At 40.9% G+C, this 20,828-nt stretch overlaps 1 protein-coding gene across 1 annotated transcript in view; it reads left to right on the top strand.

Annotated features, from left to right (window-relative positions):
• MYH15 (myosin heavy chain 15) overlaps positions 1-20,828 on the top strand; it is a 132,084-nt gene that overhangs the window by 1,040 nt on the left and 110,216 nt on the right. The window contains exons 2-9 of the mRNA XM_045851228.1: positions 2,929-3,035; positions 5,586-5,729; positions 7,088-7,244; positions 7,890-7,917; positions 9,246-9,339; positions 11,355-11,447; positions 13,612-13,675; positions 13,765-13,860. Of these exons, the coding sequence (XP_045707184.1) occupies positions 2,929-3,035; positions 5,586-5,729; positions 7,088-7,244; positions 7,890-7,917; positions 9,246-9,339; positions 11,355-11,447; positions 13,612-13,675; positions 13,765-13,860 (783 nt within the window). The remainder of the gene's footprint in view (positions 1-2,928; positions 3,036-5,585; positions 5,730-7,087; positions 7,245-7,889; positions 7,918-9,245; positions 9,340-11,354; positions 11,448-13,611; positions 13,676-13,764; positions 13,861-20,828) is intronic.

The raw sequence follows: 20,828 nt of genomic DNA, 5'->3' as shown, positions 1-20,828 counted from the left end.
TGCCCAGTTTCCAGTCATCGAATTTCATTACTGTGATCGCATTTTAGAGTAGCTAATTATAATCCAACAAATCAAATATAATAACACAACTGTCCCTGAGGTCAGAACTGGTCATGCAGAAGCTTATGGCAGGTAGTTAGATAACAAAGGACAAGACCATCGTGATGCCAGGGAGAAAATCAAAATCGAGCCAAAGCATGAGAGATAATTCAATGATACATTCAGTAGACTCAGTCAGCACTCTAAATAATTACTTAAAATATAACAAGCACATAATTTTTAATTAATTTTTTGGCCAAATTATTCTTCCTCATAGAAATGTACTGACAGCAAAAAGACAAGAGTCAGCAAAAGCTTCTCATCCTGCTGGGCTAGCAGACAATATAGGTGGCGTTTTTGAACTCAAGCCTAGTGAAATCAGTGTGATAAGAGTACTAGGCAAGTAGTCTTGGGTTCACATTCCCTGTCCTTGATGTCCTCTACTTGTGTAAGGAGAGCAAATCACTTCTTACTGAGCCTCAGTCTTCTCATCTGTCAAGTTGTGTAACACTTACTCTGCCGACCTTCCTCCAATGAGGACCAAATGAGGCAATACATGGGAACAACAAACACAGTGCAATAGGGAGATACCCAGGAAAAAAAAACTAGAATTGCTGGGAGCCAGGGAGGAAGCATGCTTTTAGAGATAAAAACAAAACACCATCTCAAAGCAAAATGTAAATGATTTTTATATAAGGACAGGTAAATAATCTACTTAAAATAACCATAAAACTGAATATAGTATTACTGCAATTTTGATCCATGTTCTAGAAAAAAGACTTGAAAGAAATGCTTCATATAGATAATAGTGTTTTCTATTATCTGTAGATAACAGCTTTCAAGTTTTCTCTAGTAACACACGCAACTATTATATTGGGGAAGATATTTAATCATCTAAAAATACACAATCATAGAGACAAACCTCCTGAGTTTACAGATGATTAAACTAGAGCCCATAGAAATGAGACTGTTCTTTATATTTTGTTACTAGGAAAACCAGGACTAAAATCGAGGTGTCCTGACTCAAACCAATTGCTGTTTCCATTGCTTTCTCTGTCATGTTTTATGAATGCAAAGTATTAAGTTGACTGAGTTCATTTATTTCATTTTAAAAAATATCCTTATCAGGGACTGGATCTCAGATAAGTAAGGATCTCTGAAAATTTTTCTCTCCCACTGTTTCCAGAGGTGATAAAAAAAATTGCTAACTAAAAGGCAAGTGATTAAGCCAATACTTGAGAGAAACAATGGAGGAAACAAAGCTAAGCACAGGAGATAGAGGAGGCATGTTATAATAATGCAAGACCTCTGATTTGGGAGGTAGGAGATCTAATTTCTAGAGTCAGTAGAGATATGCTAATGACTGCTACTAATTAGTTATGCAATTTTGGACAACTCTCTTAACCTCTTTTCTTTGGTTCTTTTCCTAAAAAGTAAAAAGGAAGGAGAAAATCTCTGCCAGGTGATATTCATATTTCTTTCAAGTGATAACATTTGGTTTAAAATACAGTGTATTTACCTTAAACACACAAAAGGTATGCAAAATGGGTGTTTTTCATAAACAAGCCATTTTCATAGAAATAACATAAAGCAAAATCCATTTTTGGGAAAAAAAAAGAGACCAAAAGAATAAATACAATGCAAACCTAGTATTTACAATGCAAATGACAAGTAGAGGCAAGCACAAAATCAGTCAAATAAATGGCAATATAAAAATCCTCTGGCCCAGCAGTTTTAGCGGTGAATTGGTTGCAATCAGGGAAACAGGGGAGGGAGCAGTGTTGTCGATGGTGATGGCAAGAAAGTAGTGAGCAAAAAATTCTTTTCAGAGACAAGCATGGTGGAAGAAGGGCTGAATGCTGCCCAATTTCACCTCTTTCTTATACATTCTGTCCCCAGGTTTGTCCCTGATGAGAGCCCTGTCCTGCAGCCTGAGGCCTCCCTTGCTTTGGTGGTTCATGTGTCAGGGGTGGTAGTGACAAAGTTGGCTGCAGCAGGGTTTCACCTGTGCCATGGGTTCAAATTTTCCCTCTTCCAGCCAAAACTTCTCTCCCCTTACCCCTATCGACTCAAGAAGTTGTATGTAACAAGGGACTTCTGTGATTTTCTGCTAAAACTCACTTTGCTTTAGAAGTCTGTTTCTTATTTATCTTCCCTGGCTCTCTGCTTAAGGTGGGAAAAAACCTGAGAAGATAGCTCAGGTATTTATGAGTTCTGGAGCATTTTACCAGAAACCTCTTATTGGTCTATCACTTTGTGGAGGTCTGCTTCGCTTAGGGGTGGGTCATGTGCATGAGGAGGCTGAAGAGAGAAAAATAATGTATCTGGAAAAGTGGCATGAACCAGGTATGCTACATGACAAAAGTAACCCATGTTTCCTCTCCTCAACCCTCTCCCTCTAATTTTACCATGTACTTCTGTTGGAAGGCTTTCATTCCAAAATTAATATTAAGGTCTAAAGACATCCTGAAGGATAGACATGACCACTAATCTACATTTTCACTAAGTTGTAACCAGATCTAATCGAGGTTTGTTGGAGGGGAGCTGGGAAGGGTCAGAGCACCAGGACAACCACCCAGAAGCTAGGGTTGTGAGCAGGAGGTGAGTGCTGGGGTTGGGAGGAGTAGGTGAGATTTGGGCAGGCAACCTTCTGGTAGCAGAATGGTGTATGATGTTCCCAGCCTCTGCTTGCCAAAATGTTTCTTATTCCTACAGTGTCATTCTGTGGGTGTATTCAGGATGATCTTTTGTGATTCTATTGAATTTTCCAATCACCTATATTGGCAATTTCAAGTTAATGAGCAGAATTAAAAGAAACCAGGTCATACCTATCAGTATGAAAGTGTCTGCCATATATTGTGTATAACCCATATTTTTTTTTCTCCACAGAAAAGAAGACATGCTGGATTCATGACAGCAAGAGCGCTTATGTTGAGGCCGAGGTTAAAGGGAGAGGAGATGATGGCAAAATAATTGTTGAAACAACAGATGGCAAGGTAAAGGAATCACTTTTTAAATCTCAGGAATGACTAGGTTCTCAATCTAACCAAATAATTAATATTTTCTCTAATAGTTTAATTAAGAACCTGTGGTAGGAGATGCCACAAAGAACCTTGGGAAACCCCATTCATCCTTCAGGAGCTTCTCCACTTACTATCAAAGATTTAATGACTGAGTAAATCCAAGTAAACTGATTGCTGGTGGTAAAGATCATTGACTCTGGAACTCACAACTTTTTTCACTTCTGTCATCAATGTTTCAAGTTTGTTTTTTAAGGTGCCCCTGAAGTGAATAGTGACCTAAGGAACAATTAAACAAATTGTGTTTATAGGATCAAGAAAGAGAGGCATGCTTTGAATAAGAATAGCAGTGTCAGAGAAGCCTAGCAGTGTGGAAGTTGTCAAAAATGTCAAATTCGAGGGAAAAAGATTAAGGGTTTGGAGAAAGCCTTGCATTTCAAAATTAGGAGGTCACTTCTGCCCTCTGAAAGAGAAGGTTAGGGCAAGTGTCGGGCATAAGCTAGACTGTATGGGGTCATAGAGGGACTATGTAGTAAGGCTGTAACAGTCCCCACCCTCTCAACTCAATTACATTAGGCATTCAGGCGAGAGGCTTGCCTCTTCTGAGCACAGTCTCCAAAACTACTTACTGTCTTGTCAAGAGTATTTAAGGTGATTTATAAATATAATATGGTTCATTTATAACTATGATTTTCAAAGGAAGTCCTAGGACTAAGAGCATGAAAGCAATACATTAGTGACGTAGAAAGAGGAGTCTAAAGATGATTTTTTCATCCTGTTTTTCCATCGTAAAAGCAGGTCCCATTCCCAAAGCCCCGCTCTGCATGTCCCTGGCTCCAGGCTTCCTCTTCCTGCTGTTAGAAGCGACTCCATTTCCAATCACTATTGTTCTTTGTAACATTAACAGAGGCAATAAAGCCAATGGATATAGAGTAATACTTATGCAAGAACATTGGTTGTGGTCTACAGAGAAGGAGTCCTGATAATACAAAGATTGAAGCGACTAAAAAAAATGAGGGGTTACTGTTGGAACAATGTCAAAAAAAGACTGTGGATGGAAACTAGATTAAGAATACAGAGTTTGAGAACCTTTGAATAAGAAATATTACTAACCTGGAATCAGATGATGCCAACATTTATTAATCAAGGAAAAGAAATACAGGAAATGGTGTTAGGAAACTTCCGAGAGCAACTCTATGCAATTATTCGATAGTGGCAATATACCCATATTAATGAAGTGATCAATATTTATTTAATACCTACCATGTCCCTAGCATTGTGATATGTCCTTTAACAACTATAGTAGAAGACATTAAAATGCCTTCTTAAAGTGCTTATAAACTATCTGGGAAATAGTTTAACATAGTCAATTATTAAAATATACACGAGTTAACTCTTCCTGAAAGCAGCCAGAGGTGGTGATCTATGAAAATAATTCACTATTCACTTGACCCAGAAAACCCCACAAAATCATGCAAATCAAGAGGTTCAAATCTTTGTATTTAAGGACGCTCGTGAAACTGCCCAGGCCATCAAGAATATGCATATTCAAAAAGCCACCAAGTACCTGAAGGATGTCACTTCACAGAAGCCATGTATGCCATTTTGTCATTATAATGGTAGAGTTAGTAGATGCGCCCAGGCCAAATGGTGGGGCTGGACTCAGGGTCAGTGGTCCCAAAAAGAGTGCTGAATTTTTGCTGAACAAACTTAAAAATGCAGAGAGTAATACTGAACTTCAGGGTTTAGATGTAGATTCTCTGATCATTGAGCACATCCAGGTAAACAAAGCTCCCAGGATGTAGCACAGAACCTACAGAGCTAATGGCTGGATGCACCCCACATGAGTTCTCACTGCCACACTGAGATGGTCCTACTGAAAAAGCAGGTTGTTCCTAAACTGGAAGAGGAGGTTGCACAGAAGAAAAAGATATCCCAGAAAAAAACTGAAGAAACAAAAATTATGGCCCAGGAGTAAATCCAGCATAAAATAAATACTAACAAAATTTAGATAGATAAATAGAAAAATGAGTTCATAATATCAAGATAGTACAGGTTGTGTACATGGTAAAAGACTTTACAAAAACAAAAGAGGGAGTTGGGGAAGGTTTGAGGACGAGAATATGTCTTGAGTTAAGTCTGAAAGGATGAGTCTGCCTCCTTGTTTCCTTCTTCTAAACCTCCAGGATATGTTGAGATATCTTGAGGGGCCAAATCATACTTACCATAAGGTGGGTACTCTCAGAGGTGGTCCGACCCAGTGAGGAGCTATGGGATTAGGGCACTGCAATTCAGGAAATTTTGATTCAACAAAAATGCTTTTTTAAAACTTCATCTTTGGGCAAGAAAAACACATGGGCAAGAGGAGCGCCTCTTCCATTTCTTCCATTAAGGTTGGTATAACTTCTCCTGGCCCCATCCTCTAATGAGGTGTCTTCTTGACTCTGAAGATTCTTTGTGATACATGGCAAGATAAATAAGCATAGATAAAAGAGGGAAGTAAATCTTAAATTTTTCTCTCTGCAGAGTCTGAGTGTTGAGGAGGAGGAAGTTCAGCAGATGAATCCTCCACAGTCGGAAATGACTGAGGACATGGCAGCGCTGACTCACCTTAACGAAGCCTCCGTGCTGCACACCCTGAGGAGGCGCTATGACCGTTGGATGATCTATGTTCGTGTCTAGGCTTTACTGCTACAACTTCATATGGGCAATGTCCCACCCTCTCTTGGGTGAAAAACACATCATCAGATTTAAGCCTAGTCACATGGAGATAACCTCTGAGGAACGCCCACAGGAAGGGTTCTTATCTTAGCATTTCCCAGTTATATTTTGTCAACATTAATATCCCTTCCAGAAGTTGTCCTGCTAAAGTAAAGGCATGAGGCTTGGAACCTGATAGATCAGTGTCCCAATGCCAGCTCAGTCACTTACCAGGTGTTAGGTTTCTTATCTTCCTGAAGTCACTTTTATGGTAGAGTGGGATAATGCCTATTTTTCTGCTTGGAGAATTTAGTAAAAGAATATAGGTAAAGCTCATAGTTCACTGCCTACTACCTTGTTTTGTTCCCCAAAAAGAAATTTTTTTCCATCATCATTAAATTGGAGATGGTTGGTTGCTGAGATTTTTATTTACTCAAAACCTATTCAGCAGAAGCAGCACTGAGAAGATTAGGCTAAGATGATGGCATTTGGGACCCATTACTGTGGAAGTCTTGATGCACAGCCAGCCAGCTTGCTCCTTGGCTCTGTGATTTACTGTGTGACTGTATGTGTCCCTGGGACACTGTAACAAAATTACCACAAACTGGGAGGCTTAACACAACAGAAATTTATTCTGTCATGGTTCTAGGGGCCAGAGTCCAAAATCGAATCAGCAGAGTTACACCCCCATGGAGCTTCTGGCGGGGAATCATTCCTTGCTTCTTTCAGTTTCTGGTGGCTATTGGCATTCCTTGTGGCTGGATCACTCCTCTCTGCCTCCCTCTTCCCATCGCCTCCTTCTCTGTGTGTTTCCACTGGATTTAAGGCCCATCCAGATATTGTCTTGAGATCCTTAATTTAATTACATCTGCTAAGATCCTTTTTCCAAATAAGGTCATATTCACAGGTTCTGGGGATTAGGACACCGACCTACCTTTTGTGTCCACAATGCAACCATTACAGTGACTGAGTGACTCACAGGATCTGTTCCCCTCAGAGCCTTAAGCTTTGGGTTCCTAATTTTTCTGAGGAAGATTCCCTTCTGGCCTCAAATGCCTGCAGAGTCTTCGGGCCTATTATTAGTTAGCATCTTCTCCGTCTGAAAGGTGTTTGTGCCAGGGGAAGAGGTAATCCCAGGTCCTGTGGTTACTCTAATCTGGTTCTGTCTCTTCTTGTTAGAACTCCCTTCTCTGCAAAAATCCAAAAGCTCTCCCCTTCCAGTTCTTTTATAAATAAGTATCTGAGCAAATGATACCAGATAGTGAAAGAGCAGATATTCCTGGAAGTATTTCTAACCTGTTTTCTGAATCTTTGTGAATTTCCCTCAGACATATTCGGGCCTCTTGTGTGTGAGCATAAACCCTTATAAGTGCCTTCCAGTATACCAGAAAGAAGTGGTGGCCTCCTACAAAGGGAAGAGGCGATCAGAGGCCCCCCCTCACATCTTTGGTGTGGCCAATAATGCCTTTCAGGATATGCTTCACAGTAAGTGACTGCCCTACAAAATGAAAGATAAAAATATCTGATCTACTTTTTCTGTGTCACTTAGAGGCACGTAGGCATTGTAAGCAGAGCATGGCCTTTACAGTTACCTAATCACTTGAAGCCTCTTTTTCCTTCTGGATAAAACGTGGACAAAATAGGGCCTACCTCCTAGGGTTATGAGGACGATTAGCTCACACATCAAATTAAGTGAGATAATGCATTGAAATGGTCAGCCCAGTGGTAGGCCCAGAGTAAACCCCCTGTAGATGGCCTCTTTGATTATACGAAATGCCTGCTAGAGTTTCTGACATAAAGAAGTTTTTCTGTAGCTATTATTACACCATGCTTCTTAAAAGGCTTAAAATGGTGAAAATGTCAACCATTTAGTCAGTTGCTATTTGTATTTGGAGCAAGAAAATAGGCCTAGAATTCCTATGTTTTTATGACTGGCATAGACATGGGCAGGAAAAAAATCTATTTTACTTTGTACAGTTTAAATGTTTTTCCCCCCCAACTATATACAGAGCAAATCCCTTTCCTTATTATCTGACTTCAAATTGCAACCAAGGAAATTTTGAATAAGTTTACGCCAATACATAGAGGCTCTGATGGAAGGATGCTCTGACATTTTCTTCTCTTTTGTAGATCAAGAGAATCAGTCTGTAGTCTTCACGTAAGTGTTTGCCTTGCTTTTTCTTTTGGCCAGCAGTGAGAATTCAATGGAAACAGACACCTACATTTCACTAGGAATAAAATACAAATTTGCTGTCTATGAATTGTTTGCTCTTTAAATATAGACTGTGTTCTGGGAAAGAATAAAGTACTCAGGAAATTGCTCCAGATACGGTGCCAGCCAGGCTGCCTCCATCATTTCAGGAGATCTTTTAGAAACCACAGTGCTCAAGCTGGCTTTAATCATCTTTTTGATACAGAAAATTTTCCTGCCCAAATAATTTTCAAAGGTCTCTGGACTGGCTAATTAGACAGAGAGACTGAAAATCCAATGGGGATAACCATGGAACAGATGATATGTTATTGTAGCAGCCAGATTGGGGCATGCCAAGGTACATTCAGTAGTAGGAACTAAAAGATGGTGAGGCTTGGATGGACAAGAAAGAGGGATGAGGAGGAAGGAAGGAAAGCGTGCAATGATACATTATGTATAGCAATTTGGTTGAAAAGGGCATCTGGCCCAGTAAACTGTTAGTGTAGTGACTGAGGGGATAGGCTGAGACTCAAGCAGCTGTGAAATGCTCAAGTCTCTGCTCTTCCTATGCAATGATGATGCACTCCGTGTACTGAGCTCTCCATTTGCTTCAGTCATGCAAATAATAATAATAATAATAATAATAATAATAATAATAATAATAATATAACAACAGCATCTCAGATTCTTAGAGCTGAAAGGGCAGTTAGAGTTCAGCCCTTTGCAGGGAGGATAGGCTACTTCCTGGAGTTCCATATGGGGAAAGGCAGGCCTTGATCCTTTGACACTTTGGGCAATGAGGCTGTAAGTTTGCCATTGTGTTCTCCCCATATGACAAAGTTAGCTGGTTCCCAAAGGTAAAAGGGAAGTCTGAAGCCCAGCTGCCTGGTGAACTGAGTGGTAGGCCTGCTTCTGAGGGAGGTGGTTAGACCTGGCCACAAGGTAGCCACAATATATGAAAAATTTTTGAACAGCTGGTGATGAGGAGACCTGTCTCTAATTAGCAGAGGTACTCTTCAGCTTTTTGTTAACAGGACAATGAGGCACAGGTTTCTTGTTTTTATAAATGTCTTTGATATTTCCAGATTTTTGTTAATGATGTTTTCACAGCCTGAGCTGCCCTCCCCCTTCTCCCAACCAATGAAATGTTTGTGTCTCCTTCAAATTCCCTCATAAGTTCCACTTTTCCATAAAATTTTCTCTTCTTGCCTTAGACTATATGGTTGAAATTATTTGACTTTCATTGCATTTATAATCAGAGCCAGTTGATTATGCCATTGAATTTCCTATTGTAGAGGAGAATCTGGTGCAGGAAAGACTGTGAACACCAAGCACATTATCCAGTATTTTGCCACCATCGCGACCATGGGACAATCAAGGGAAAAGCCAGTAAGTGTTCACGGACCTTGGCAAAACAGGTGAGGTGGTCCTACCCATTGATTACAGAGGCCGTGCCCTGACCACTGACAGGAAAAAACGAGGGGGCAAGAACCACAGAACAATTAGAAAATTATAGAAAAGTCTTTTTTGCCCATTTTTTCTTCACCTCTTGGGAGAGTCATCAACAGCTCCAAACCATTATTGGGTTATCCCCCAAACATGAAATTATATAAGTTGTTTCAGATCTGCTCCAAGGGGTATTTACTGGTCAACTCTTTGTCAATTGGAACCTCTGAAAACTGGGCACTTAAGATCCAAACCACCTTTCTTAAAGGCTAGGGTCATCAGTGCCTTGAATGGCCACTTTTGATATTTCCAAATTCCTTTAGCTAGGGTGAGTGGTAGTATGTGCCAGATAGAAGTCTGCTTCCTTTACCACTAACATCTGGATCAAATCTCAAACACCTGATGGATATAACCCCAACCTAATCACATTCCATGTTCTGAAAACTTAACTGTTTCTCTTTAGTCAATTATCTGTATCCTTGATGATTTTTTTGTTTGCTTACTTTGTTTAGCTTCATTAACAGGTTGATGAACTTCATAATAATTTGAGGATAACTAGACCATGAGAGATGTTATGCAAAACAAAATTAGATAGTGCTGAGTGGAACTCAAAACAAAGGAGTTATTGAGCTGTAAGAGCTTCACAGCTCTCTATGTCTGACATTGTTATTTTTCTTTTAAAATTCAATCCTGGTTGTTGTCTGCTGTTTTTGCAAAGTAAGAAGTATATCAAATTAGCAATCTAGTTCAATTTTCAAACCATGAAAAGTTTCTTTTCCAATCACCAAATCACTGATTTTGATTGACTTCTTTAGTATCATTGAACCCTATTAGCTATGACTTCATTTTTGCATGCATTTTAGGTTGTTTGGTATGCATTTGTTTGTTCAGTCTGCCATTGATCCTAATGATAATACAAAGCACATAACACTTATAAAAACCTTCGCTCATATAGCTCTTTTACTTATTTAAAGAACAGTATACCCATGATACTTTACATGGGATACCGTATTTGTAAACCTATAAATTCTTGAGTAACATATACTATGTATTTCCCCCCATAAAATAGGTCTTTGAGGCTGAGTGAAAGACAAAAGCCATTGCAGTTTGGGTGCTGAATGGTTTTTCAGACTTGCTGTGTGTAGATGACCAGCTTTGGCCCATCAGCCTAAGCACACATTATTCAAATTCAAGATAAATCCCATCACAAGTCTTTGCTTGACATGGACTTCTAGATCACTTAGGAATGGTAGCAAAGAAAAATCTAGTTTAATAATGCCAAGAGTGTGCTATATTACCTTAGGATAAAATCTCAGAAGATAGATGGGAAGAGAGTGAGATTAACTTTCTCATTAAATATGTGGAATGAAGTTTAAAAGGAGGCTATGGTATTTGTTGTTTATTCTGTAAAATATCCATTTTTCTTTTCCCACTCAAGCAAATACCAACCAAAAGAGAAGCATTTCAAATAAATGAGCTCCCACATATATTTGTAGGGGCATTTTATATTGTCAGTCTCTCACTCATTTATTTTTATGAGTTCCCTGTCCAAAACAACATTTCATAACCAAATTTGGCAGCAGCTTATTTTTTTTAATCCTCACCCATGTTAGTGGCTCATTGATTTTAAAGAGAGAAGAAGCGAGGGAGAAAGAGAGGGAGAGAAACATCAATGTGAGAGAGAAACTCCCACTGGTTGCCTTTAGTTTGCACCCCAATCGGGGACTGAACCTGTGACCCAGCCATGTGCCCTGACTGGGAATCGAACTTGTGACACTTTGGTTTGCGGGACAAGGCTTAACCAACTAAGCCACACTGGTCAGGGCTGGAAGCAGCTTTGACTGCTTCCAGCAGTTATCAGAGCAAGAATGGGGTTTGACCTGGGGATGGAGGGCTTGCCACAGTACAGAGTTCTGCTAAAAGCCTCATCAGTCGTACTTCTCCTACCTGTATCCCAGGGGACTTTAGAAGATAAAATCAAACAAGTGAATCCTATCTTAGAAGCATTTGGAAGTGCTAAAACCCTGAGAAACGACAACTCCTCTCGTTTCGTAAGTAACACAACTGCACAGTTTGAGTCTTCAATTTTTAAGCAAATGGTAAGATTCATGTCTGAGCACATAGGTATAGAGAAAATTTCTAGCGCATCAAAGAAGATCTTTGATTGAAGTTTATAATATTAGATTCCTCAAGAAATTTAACTAGTGTTATCACTAATTACATAACAGTGTGTACCTGAGAGGCTTCTACTATTTTGTCAATTTCAGAAAGAAAATATTTATTTCAATAGTTTCAAATTTTTTTCCATTACCAGTAGTAGAGAAGCTTACCTAGCAAATTCTAATAATGTTTTATATTTTATCATATTTTACAAATTTGAAAGTAATTTCTTCTTCATAGTTTCCTATACTTTTTATAACAAATCAATTTAAAGAGCATTTTCTAATTTACTTACCACAATTATTATTTTTATTCCTGACTATGGCCACCTCAACCCCTGTATATTTTTCATTGGGGATTCTTGTTTATTGGGGGAAAATATTTTTCAGTAGCTTTTGATAACTATAGCAGTCTCATAATAGAGGAAGGATTTGGATTTCCAACAGTAACTTCACAAATTCATTTTATGCCAAGAATGCAGGGAGTGACTATGTAATTTATGAGGAAATTTGTAGAAGGCTTCCTGTTTGAGTCTCTGGGCATAATTAACTAACAGCCTCCTGCTAATTTAGCTAGTTTCCACCCAAGGCCTTAGATTTACTTGCAATGTCTGGCTGCATAGCAGGTGCTAATACTGGTCCATAAAACCATTGCTAGATTTGGGATTTGTTAGAATGTGAAGGGATTTTCTGCTGAAATCCAAAAGAAAAAAAGTTGGGGGGAAAAAACAAGAGGGAAAGGGAAGAGAAGGAGAGGAAAAAAGAAAGGCAAAAAAGGATGAGTAGGAGAAAAGACAGTAAAAAAAGGAAAAAATACTATCAAGAGGAAATAAAAATAAATAAGAGGGAAAGAAAGCAATGAAAAAGAACAAGAAAAAGTTTAGAAGGCTAGAAAGAAGTAAAGAAGAAAAATAAAAACAGATTAATGCAAGAAAGGGGAAAAAAGAAAAAGGGAAGAGAGAAAAAGGAGTTTAAAAATTAAAAAATCCAAGTCAAATATTTTCACTTAATATTATATATGCATGTGCATACATGCATATAAATGTACATACACATATATGTGCATTATATACATATCTTTGGCTCCCATTTTCTACATTTGTTAACTTACTGCCTCAATCCCCCTCTGTGCAGCTGCTCTCCTTTCCTTCCCAGGCATAGTCTTGCCCTGACACCTTTCTTGCACAGGCAGACCTCCTGCCTCTGCCCAGCACCAGCACCCCACCCTGCAGGCTCTGGCTGCCACTGGCCTGCCTCCTTGGCTGCATCTGGCATTCTGACACAGGCTCTATCACCTCCAGGCAGCCTTGCTGATCCACTACATCCTGTTGTAGCTTTTCACTGAGAAGCAAGTGAGCCCCATTTATTATTTTTCCCAAAGTGGTGTTTAGAAACATAGATCACATCACTTCTCTGCCTAAAATCTCCCATGCATCCCAAGCACACACATACTAGAACCCTACTCCTTCCTGAGCCCACAGGGTTCCCATGATATGGTGCCCAGTGCCCATCTACCTCTCAGACTCTATCTTATTGCCTCTATCTTTTTCTCTTTCTCAATAAACTCCAGCAAACTGGCTTTTCTTTGGATTTCAAAACAAACCAAATATTTCTACATTAGAGCCCTGGCATTCGCTGCTTACACCTAGTATCTAGAAGTATTGGGACCACATCTTTTTTTCTAATATGGTATCACCAGTGCTTAGCAGGTTTCCTGGATCACATTGATGCTCAATGGATGTTTGTTGAATAAATGAAAGAATATGCTAAGCAGATATAATTTTCCTCATTTTTTAGATGAGAACACTGGGGCCTGAAGAGATTCAGTAATACGCATAAGAACACCCAGCAGATCTGAGACTAGGGTCCAGGACCATTGCTGGTCCTGATGTTTGTCCTGGCTGCCTCCCGACATTGACTCATGTTAGCTCAGAACCATGTTACTTTTTAAAAAAAGCTTTCGTAGAACTAGTCACTGTGTGAGTAATGTGTATAATGAAGCCAATGCAACCATTAGGCTTGTTTCAATAGGACACTGTGTTCTGTGTCCACCTAGGGCAAATTCATCAGGATGCACTTCTGCACCAGGGGCAAGCTATCATCTGCCGACATTGACATCTGTAAGTGGCCATCACACTGTCTGATCACTTTTCTTCTAAGTGTTGCAAAAGACCTAAATATGTGTCTTTTTCTGTTTCTCATCATGCAGATTTGCTTGAAAAGTCCCGGGTGATTTTTCAGCAGCCTGGAGAGAGGAACTACCACATATTCTATCAGATTCTGTCTGGAAAGAAAGAACTTCGTGGTAAATGCATTATTCTGGAGTTGAGTGAGGGTCATTCTAAAACCAGACACAGAAGTCAGATTATCAGAACTGTCAAAGTGTTGTTTAATAAGTCTCTTTGCCTCTTTGCAACTCAGTTTATTCATCCAGAAACTTAAGGAATTGAACCAATTCCCTAAGAACCTATGTTTTATAACTTTATATGGGTAAAGAGTAAATGGTAACTTTTTTTCAATTTTGTAATGTTTGGAGGTGGGTAGGATGCCCAGCAAAGTTAAATGAATGTGTGTGTTTGTGAACAAAAAGCATTAGATAATTTAAGACCTTAAATAGAACCACATGGGATTTATAGACAAAAGACAAGGGTAGGAGACATCACCATGGTGTATTAGTGGGCAATGGGAGTTTTATAAAGAAAAGAAGATAAGGTTGGGATATGAAGAATAGGAAGGGGATTTAATCAGAGTAATGAGAGAAGTATATTTCTGGAGGAACAGTGTACACAATGTCAGGGATAAGGCGAGGCAAAATCAGGAAACAGAGAGACAGGATTAACTATGGAAAGGATTTGCTTAGAGGAATAGTAGGGATTTTATGCTGATGGTTTCTGAACTCAGATTGTTGGGAGGGTGTGGGAGCATGTGCCCATGTGTGTGTGTCTCTGTTGCTGAGGTGGGATGGGGCAACAGGAGGTCATCATTTGTTGAAGGCAATGATAATTAAGCTGGTATGACAGGCAAGATGGACTGGAGGTAGAAATACTAGGACAGAGTAATTATAATAGTCTCAGTATGAGAGGACAAGATCATTGTCTAAGGTGGTACCTGTGGGAGTGGGACTAGTGGGGAAAGGGGTAGATTCATGAAGGACTGGAAAGGTCTCGGGAATGACTGAGTGTAAGAATGAGAGAGAGTGATGAGTCAAAAACATTCCCAAGTTTTGTGATGTGACTAGGATAAAGGTAGTGCCATGAACACAAGGAGAAAAGCAACTTGTGGGGTAAAAGAATGAATTTCATGTATTCCTTCAACAAATACTGATTGTGAGACTAATGTAGGTGCATCAGGCTCTACTTTTTAAGCATGGAAGTCAGAGAAGTAAACAAGAAAGACAGGTTCCTGCCCTGTGAGCTTATATTTTAGTCTGGAAGACAGATCACAAACAAACAAATAAATAAATGTATAGTTTCAGAGAATGGAAGGTCTACAATGAAAAATAAAGCAGAGTGGGAAGATAGAGTAAACTGGGATTTGGTGGGATAGCAGGTGGTTATATTTTAGATAGGACGGTGAGGCACAACCTCTCTGAGAAGGCAATATTTTGCCAGGTACTTGAATGATGGAAGGAGCAAGTAGAAAAAGATTTTCAGTAATAAAGTTCCAGGGTAAGGGAGGGATGAGTCCAAAGGCCTTGAGGCAGAATGCATTTAATTTACTCTTAGAATAGGAAAAGGACCACTGTGGGGAGAGGAGAGGGTAGTGTAGTGTGAGATAGGTGGGGGCCAGACCACACAGTGCCTTGCAGGCTAGGGCAGAGAGTTTACATTTTATTTTAAGGGCTAGGGGGAATCATTGGAAGAGGAGAATGACAGGCCAATTGGATTTCAAAGGTATTGCATACGATGTGAGCTATTGAGGACAACAGTGGCCCCACAGGATTGGATGTGGGATGAGATGGAAGGTCCAAGCGAGCAAACTGAGGGGCAACAACACCCCAGCCAGCCACACTTAGATGGCGTATGGCATACCTCTGGCAGTGTTTTGATTGTGTGGTCTTTGACTGCAAAGTGCCCTCACCACGTGTGGAAAGCTCTGCAAACAGGGCAACTGTTTTTGCTATGGATGTGATTAGTGATACAAAAGTAGCAGCTATTCTCCTTTCCACCTTCCTACCACCTAAACCTGAAACAGATGTTTTGGATCTTCCTTTGATAAGCAGTTGCAAATCTAATCATCTTGACATAAATTTTTATGCAGTGCAGAGCATCTCACACATAGGGTCCGACGTGGGTACCAGGAGTGACTGAAGGATTTTTTTTTTTTTGGAGTATCTCTGTTTACTAATAGAACAGTCTGAGAACTGGACTGCTGTGGAAAATTGGTTATTTTTAGAAGTGCATCAACTTGACGCTCAAGGAATTAACAGGAGTGGCTTCAGACTAGCCAGGCTCAGGGTTTTCTGGCGCTTGGGGGCAGGCCCACCTACAAAAAACACAAAGAGAAATGGGCCAGGGGCCAGGGCGGGGTATGTGGTGGTTATAGGTATCCTGAACTCATTTATTTTGAGTCTTTGGGGGCTGCTAGAATGATTACTGCACGAAGCCTGACATCTGCTGGTTCAAGTTAAGGATTGTCAGTTCACCTGTTTTCGACACGAATTGTCCTTTGGGACATTAAAAAACTTGGAATTCTTTCTATTCATATTTGCCAAAGAAAAGCTTCAGAGTGCCCTGAGGATTGATGCAAGAGGGCACATCTTAGCCATGTGAAGACTGTGTCCAGAGTTCCCAAAATAGGAGCATTTGTGTATATAAAAGAATCAAGTACAGAACAATCACAGCAGAGAGGCTGGCCACCCACTGAGGAAGCCAAGGAAACGGGGTCATGAGCTACACCAGAGCCAGCCCCCTCCTAGTCTCCACATGACGTGGAACATCCCTTCTCTCCTTTCCATTCAGCTAAGGCTGGCCTCTGGTCCGGGCATGGCTAAACCCACTTCCTCAGTCGCCTTGGATATGGCTCCTTGATATCTTTTATTTATTAATGTCATCTATATATCTTGGTCCTGCATATATCTTCCTTTTTCTCCTCTTTTCTTTGACTTCATTTTCTATATATCTATAATATCTAGTTTTGTTATTCCACTGGTGTGCAGACTTTAGGAGGAGAGCTCAGGAAGCATGTCCTTGCCTCTTGGAATCCTTGACACTTTGCCCAGTGTTCTGCATTGTTGGCAACCTGTCAAGAGGTGCGCCTGATTGTGTCTAATTTGGTGGCCCAAATGCCTCCAGAGGATGAAATTGTCAGCATCTGGACCTCCTATTCTAGAGCATGTTCAGTTGCACCCCTTTTCCCTTGAGGTCTCTCTTGAATTAGTCTATCTTTACTCCTGTTCTCCTGGTCGCTCGTGGGGCACAAGATGTGTTGGTTGTGCGCACTGTGCATTGTGCAACTCCAGCTGCAGACTATGGGAATGACTCTCTCCAGAGCTGGGCTGTGTGTAGTCTCTTTAGCTATATGTGCACATCTGAGAAACAGGTAATGATGGGTGCTATGGCAGAGAGCGATAGCTATAAAACTTTTATTTGCAATCTAAACTTGTTTTAGCCCAATGTCAACTTTGCTCCTTTTCATAGTGAACACAGGTGAATCTTGGAGAGCATTCAGCCATGCATAAAGTCAAATTCGATGTCAGGGTGACATGTAAAACACAGCCTCAAATGATAAAATACTCACTTCCCACCACTCCTGACAGGCTCCCGGCCCTTCATGTGCCCATAGTCTAGTCAGCACTCTTCTGTGTGGGTCCTTATTGGCTGGAGAGTCCCTCTAGTCCTAATAGTGTCTCACAAAAACACATTGACTTTTTTGTTTGTTTGTTTTTCATTCTCCCAGGGCCATTTCTCTTGGTAGAAATTAAATTAATTAAATAGAAGATCCCTGTTTACATGACACTCGTTTGAGATAACCTCAATCCTCAAGCCAATTAAAATTCATTGCCCTTGAAAATAAAATTGTGTAAGGCCCAGTGAAGACAGTGCTTTAAGCTAAAGGCCTTTCATAGTTTCTCAAACACTCATGCATTTAGTCTGCACATTCTTTGGAGCCTCCACTTCACACTGAGAGCTGCTGCTGCAGCAAGCGGTTAGGCCAGTGCCAGCAGCCATACTTCTGTTTGTAAGGAAATAAAAGAAAACTCCATTAGATGTGCTTAATGCCTTCTAGAAAGAATGCATCAGGAGGCAGGGAGGTGCCGAGGGAGAAGTGAGTATATTTGGGCCCACCATTCCATCTTGTTACTATAACTGTAGACCAGCTCAAATGGGTCCTCTCCTATTTAACAAGACCCAGAACCAAACTTTACACCACTCATGAGTAACACTTGTGAACCCTTCAACTGCCATCAAGACTTGAACCTTCCCTCCTGTCTCCTTACTAGTCAACTTGCAAATAGAGCTTTCGTCAGCTTCCCTCAGAAGCTGCCATATTTTTGGCTTCTATGTAGGTGAGGCAGCAAGCCCATGCTTGGTAACTATTTTAGTAACCACCAGGGAATTGGTCCTTGTGACTGCCTGCTGGAAGCACTGAAGCTCCCCACCCCCCGGCCCCTCAGTGCCCCACCTACCATGGGGTATGGGCCCTTGCATGACTCGGGCCATCTAAACCAGTTTGTGTAGAGGCTTTTTACTGCTGCATTTCTATACCATACCACCAATGACCCCTCCCCACCCTACCCTGCCCCCACCACCCAATTCTGCTCCAGGCTCCTTCCTGCTATTTCTGAGAAAAGAAACAGCTCCTGGATAAGATTACTTTCCGGTAAGTGACCTCATTAAAATGCACTTGTGCCTAAATCATCTGAAAATCTCTTGAGGATTGTGGGTTCCAGTTCCACCCTGGGGAGACAATTGGAAGAAAGATTACAACTGCTGAGGCCCTCAAAGGTCAGGTTTGAGTCCCAGGGTCTTGGATTTCTTTGGAAGAATGTTTCATCTGTTGTGTTCTGTGTATGTCAGCCTTGTTTTGTGTGTCTTTGTTATAGACTAAAAGTACTGGAGCCCCACATGAACTGCCTTCAAGGTGAAAAGTCATTAACCTGGCTGCCTTAACCTAAGGACTAAAGTTTTGCTAGAAAGGGGTGACCTATCTTTTATTGTCACTTTGGGCAAATGAATCACAGTTGTATGTCTTTTTGGGCAAGTATGTTTAATAAACTTCTCAGGGTTCAAATTTTAAAAGGTGACTTTTTCTTAGTTTGGAAATGACATTGGGTTATTCCAGTGAGCCCTTGGAATACCTCAGAGATTTATTCTCTCCTTATAAAAGAGAAATGTTAAATTAATTAGGATATTAAAATTACATGGGAAGTTTTGTCAAATAAAGAAATAATTCTAGTTGTTATCTTAAAATGTTAATTATTGTCATAGTATATGTTACAGAAAAAAGTAAATTTCTTTGTCAATGCATTAAAATCAGATTTAAAACTGAAATTGGGGAATGTTACATCTGGCTACAGTGCTTTGGGATGTATTCATCAAAATTGGTCAGTATTTAGAAAAATGTTTTTCTTTGGTAGTATAACACTGCTTGGCCCCGTTATCAGAGTCAGGGAGAAATAGCTCAAAAATGGGTCTTAAACTATTTTTGAGGCTTAGAAGGAAGACCCTGAGGCAGAGGGGACAGCAAAAAACCTGTCTTGCTTGAGTTAGAGCCAAATGATGATCTTGATTTTCTATATCTGGCTCCTCCCAAGATTCCTCTCTTCATTCCTCAGTATGAAGGGTGACTTCTTGCAAGTAATGCTGAGGCTTCTACCAAAAATCCTAGGGTCATCAGACCAGCCGTGTACCCTTCCTTGCCCATTAGTCAGATAGGAAGAGTCTGGTCTCCCCAGGGTATTCAATTTGGCCCAGGGGATACATTGGCTTCAGCAGGGCAGTATCCTTTGAGACAAATTCCTGCAGTCTGGATGACCAAGGTCAACCTAGGGGATTTGTACATGTACACTCCATCCTACTGAGATGATCCTGAAAAGATGAATTTCTTTGTCTGTACATTTTGAAAGCGTCTATGAGGAGGAGCTGGGTAGTAGTGAAGGAATCTCATGGTAGAGCTTTGTTTCAGATGGAGCAGTTTATTCTGCAGCTGCTGCACGTACTGAAGCCAGGACTGGAGGAAGAGGCTGTGAAAAGCCCATGAGGTAGAGACACAGCAGGCAGCAGGCAGCTGGGACAGCACCACTGCTAGGAGCCCCTGCTTCAGCTCCGTCCTAGGCTTCTGCACAGCTTAGTGTCTCCAAGGCCAGCCTGTGGCTGAGCCCAGGCTGCAGCAACGCCTTAGCTCCAGGTGGCAGCCTGTAGCAGCCATCAGGATCTGCCTGGGGCCCCCAGCCTGCTCCCTGCAGAAGCACTCAGCTTGTGACAAATAACAGAACTTCATAAAGGAGTCCCAAACAAGGGCTCAAGAAGAACAGATCCACCTTCTTCGAGAGGGTGTTTGAGGCTTAGAGCCTGTCATGAGAAGACAAGCTGCACCTCCCCCAGCACTTAACCAAGATCAATCAAGACCCAGTAGGGCACTTACTGGAAGGAAACAGCCAACATGGGTAAGACCCCTCCCAATGTACATATCGTAAACAGGAGGGGCATTGGAGGGACACATGTCCAAATCTCCTCCAAAGATGGGGGAAGGACTTTACCACAAAGATAGGGGAAGGAACTTTCCACAAATCAGTGGCCAAAAGTTGTAAGCTGATGGATTTTGCTGCTGAAAATGAAGGGACATTGGGAGGCAGTCTCCAGAGTGGAGCTGAGGGGGCACACCCAAGTCTCTGGATAGGTAGGGAGGGAGTCAGGGGCATGGAAGTGGGGAGGAGGCACAGAGTGGAGAGGCAGGGAATGGACTGACAGGAATGGAGAAGATAGGGAATAGAGAAGAAGGAGGTGGACAAAGGGCAGAGGAAATGTGAGTGGATCTCATGGTTGTGAAGCAAGAAGTTATGGACTGGTGGGAAATGGAAGAAGGTGTACTGGATGGTCAGTGGGCAACAGCAGGAGGTGGGGAATGGGTCTGAGGTGAAGAGGAGAAACCAGACACATTGCAGGTGAAGCAGGAAATGGGTAGTGGTATGGTGATAAGAGAAGAGAAGGTGTATGAATCAGAGGTGAAGGAAGAGAAAGTGAAAGTGAAGCAAGAGAAGAAAAATAACATGGCAATAAAATAGGAGAAAGTGTGTATTGGTCAGAACAGAAAAGAGGAGGAAATAATGAA

This window comes from Phyllostomus hastatus, unplaced genomic scaffold (assembly GCF_019186645.2).
Source record: "Phyllostomus hastatus isolate PE091 unplaced genomic scaffold, TTU_PhHast_1.1 phas_contig_86, whole genome shotgun sequence".
In the NCBI taxonomy this organism is placed as follows: Eukaryota; Metazoa; Chordata; class Mammalia; order Chiroptera; family Phyllostomidae; genus Phyllostomus; species Phyllostomus hastatus.
This window is presented reverse-complemented; position numbering and strand designations above follow the sequence as displayed.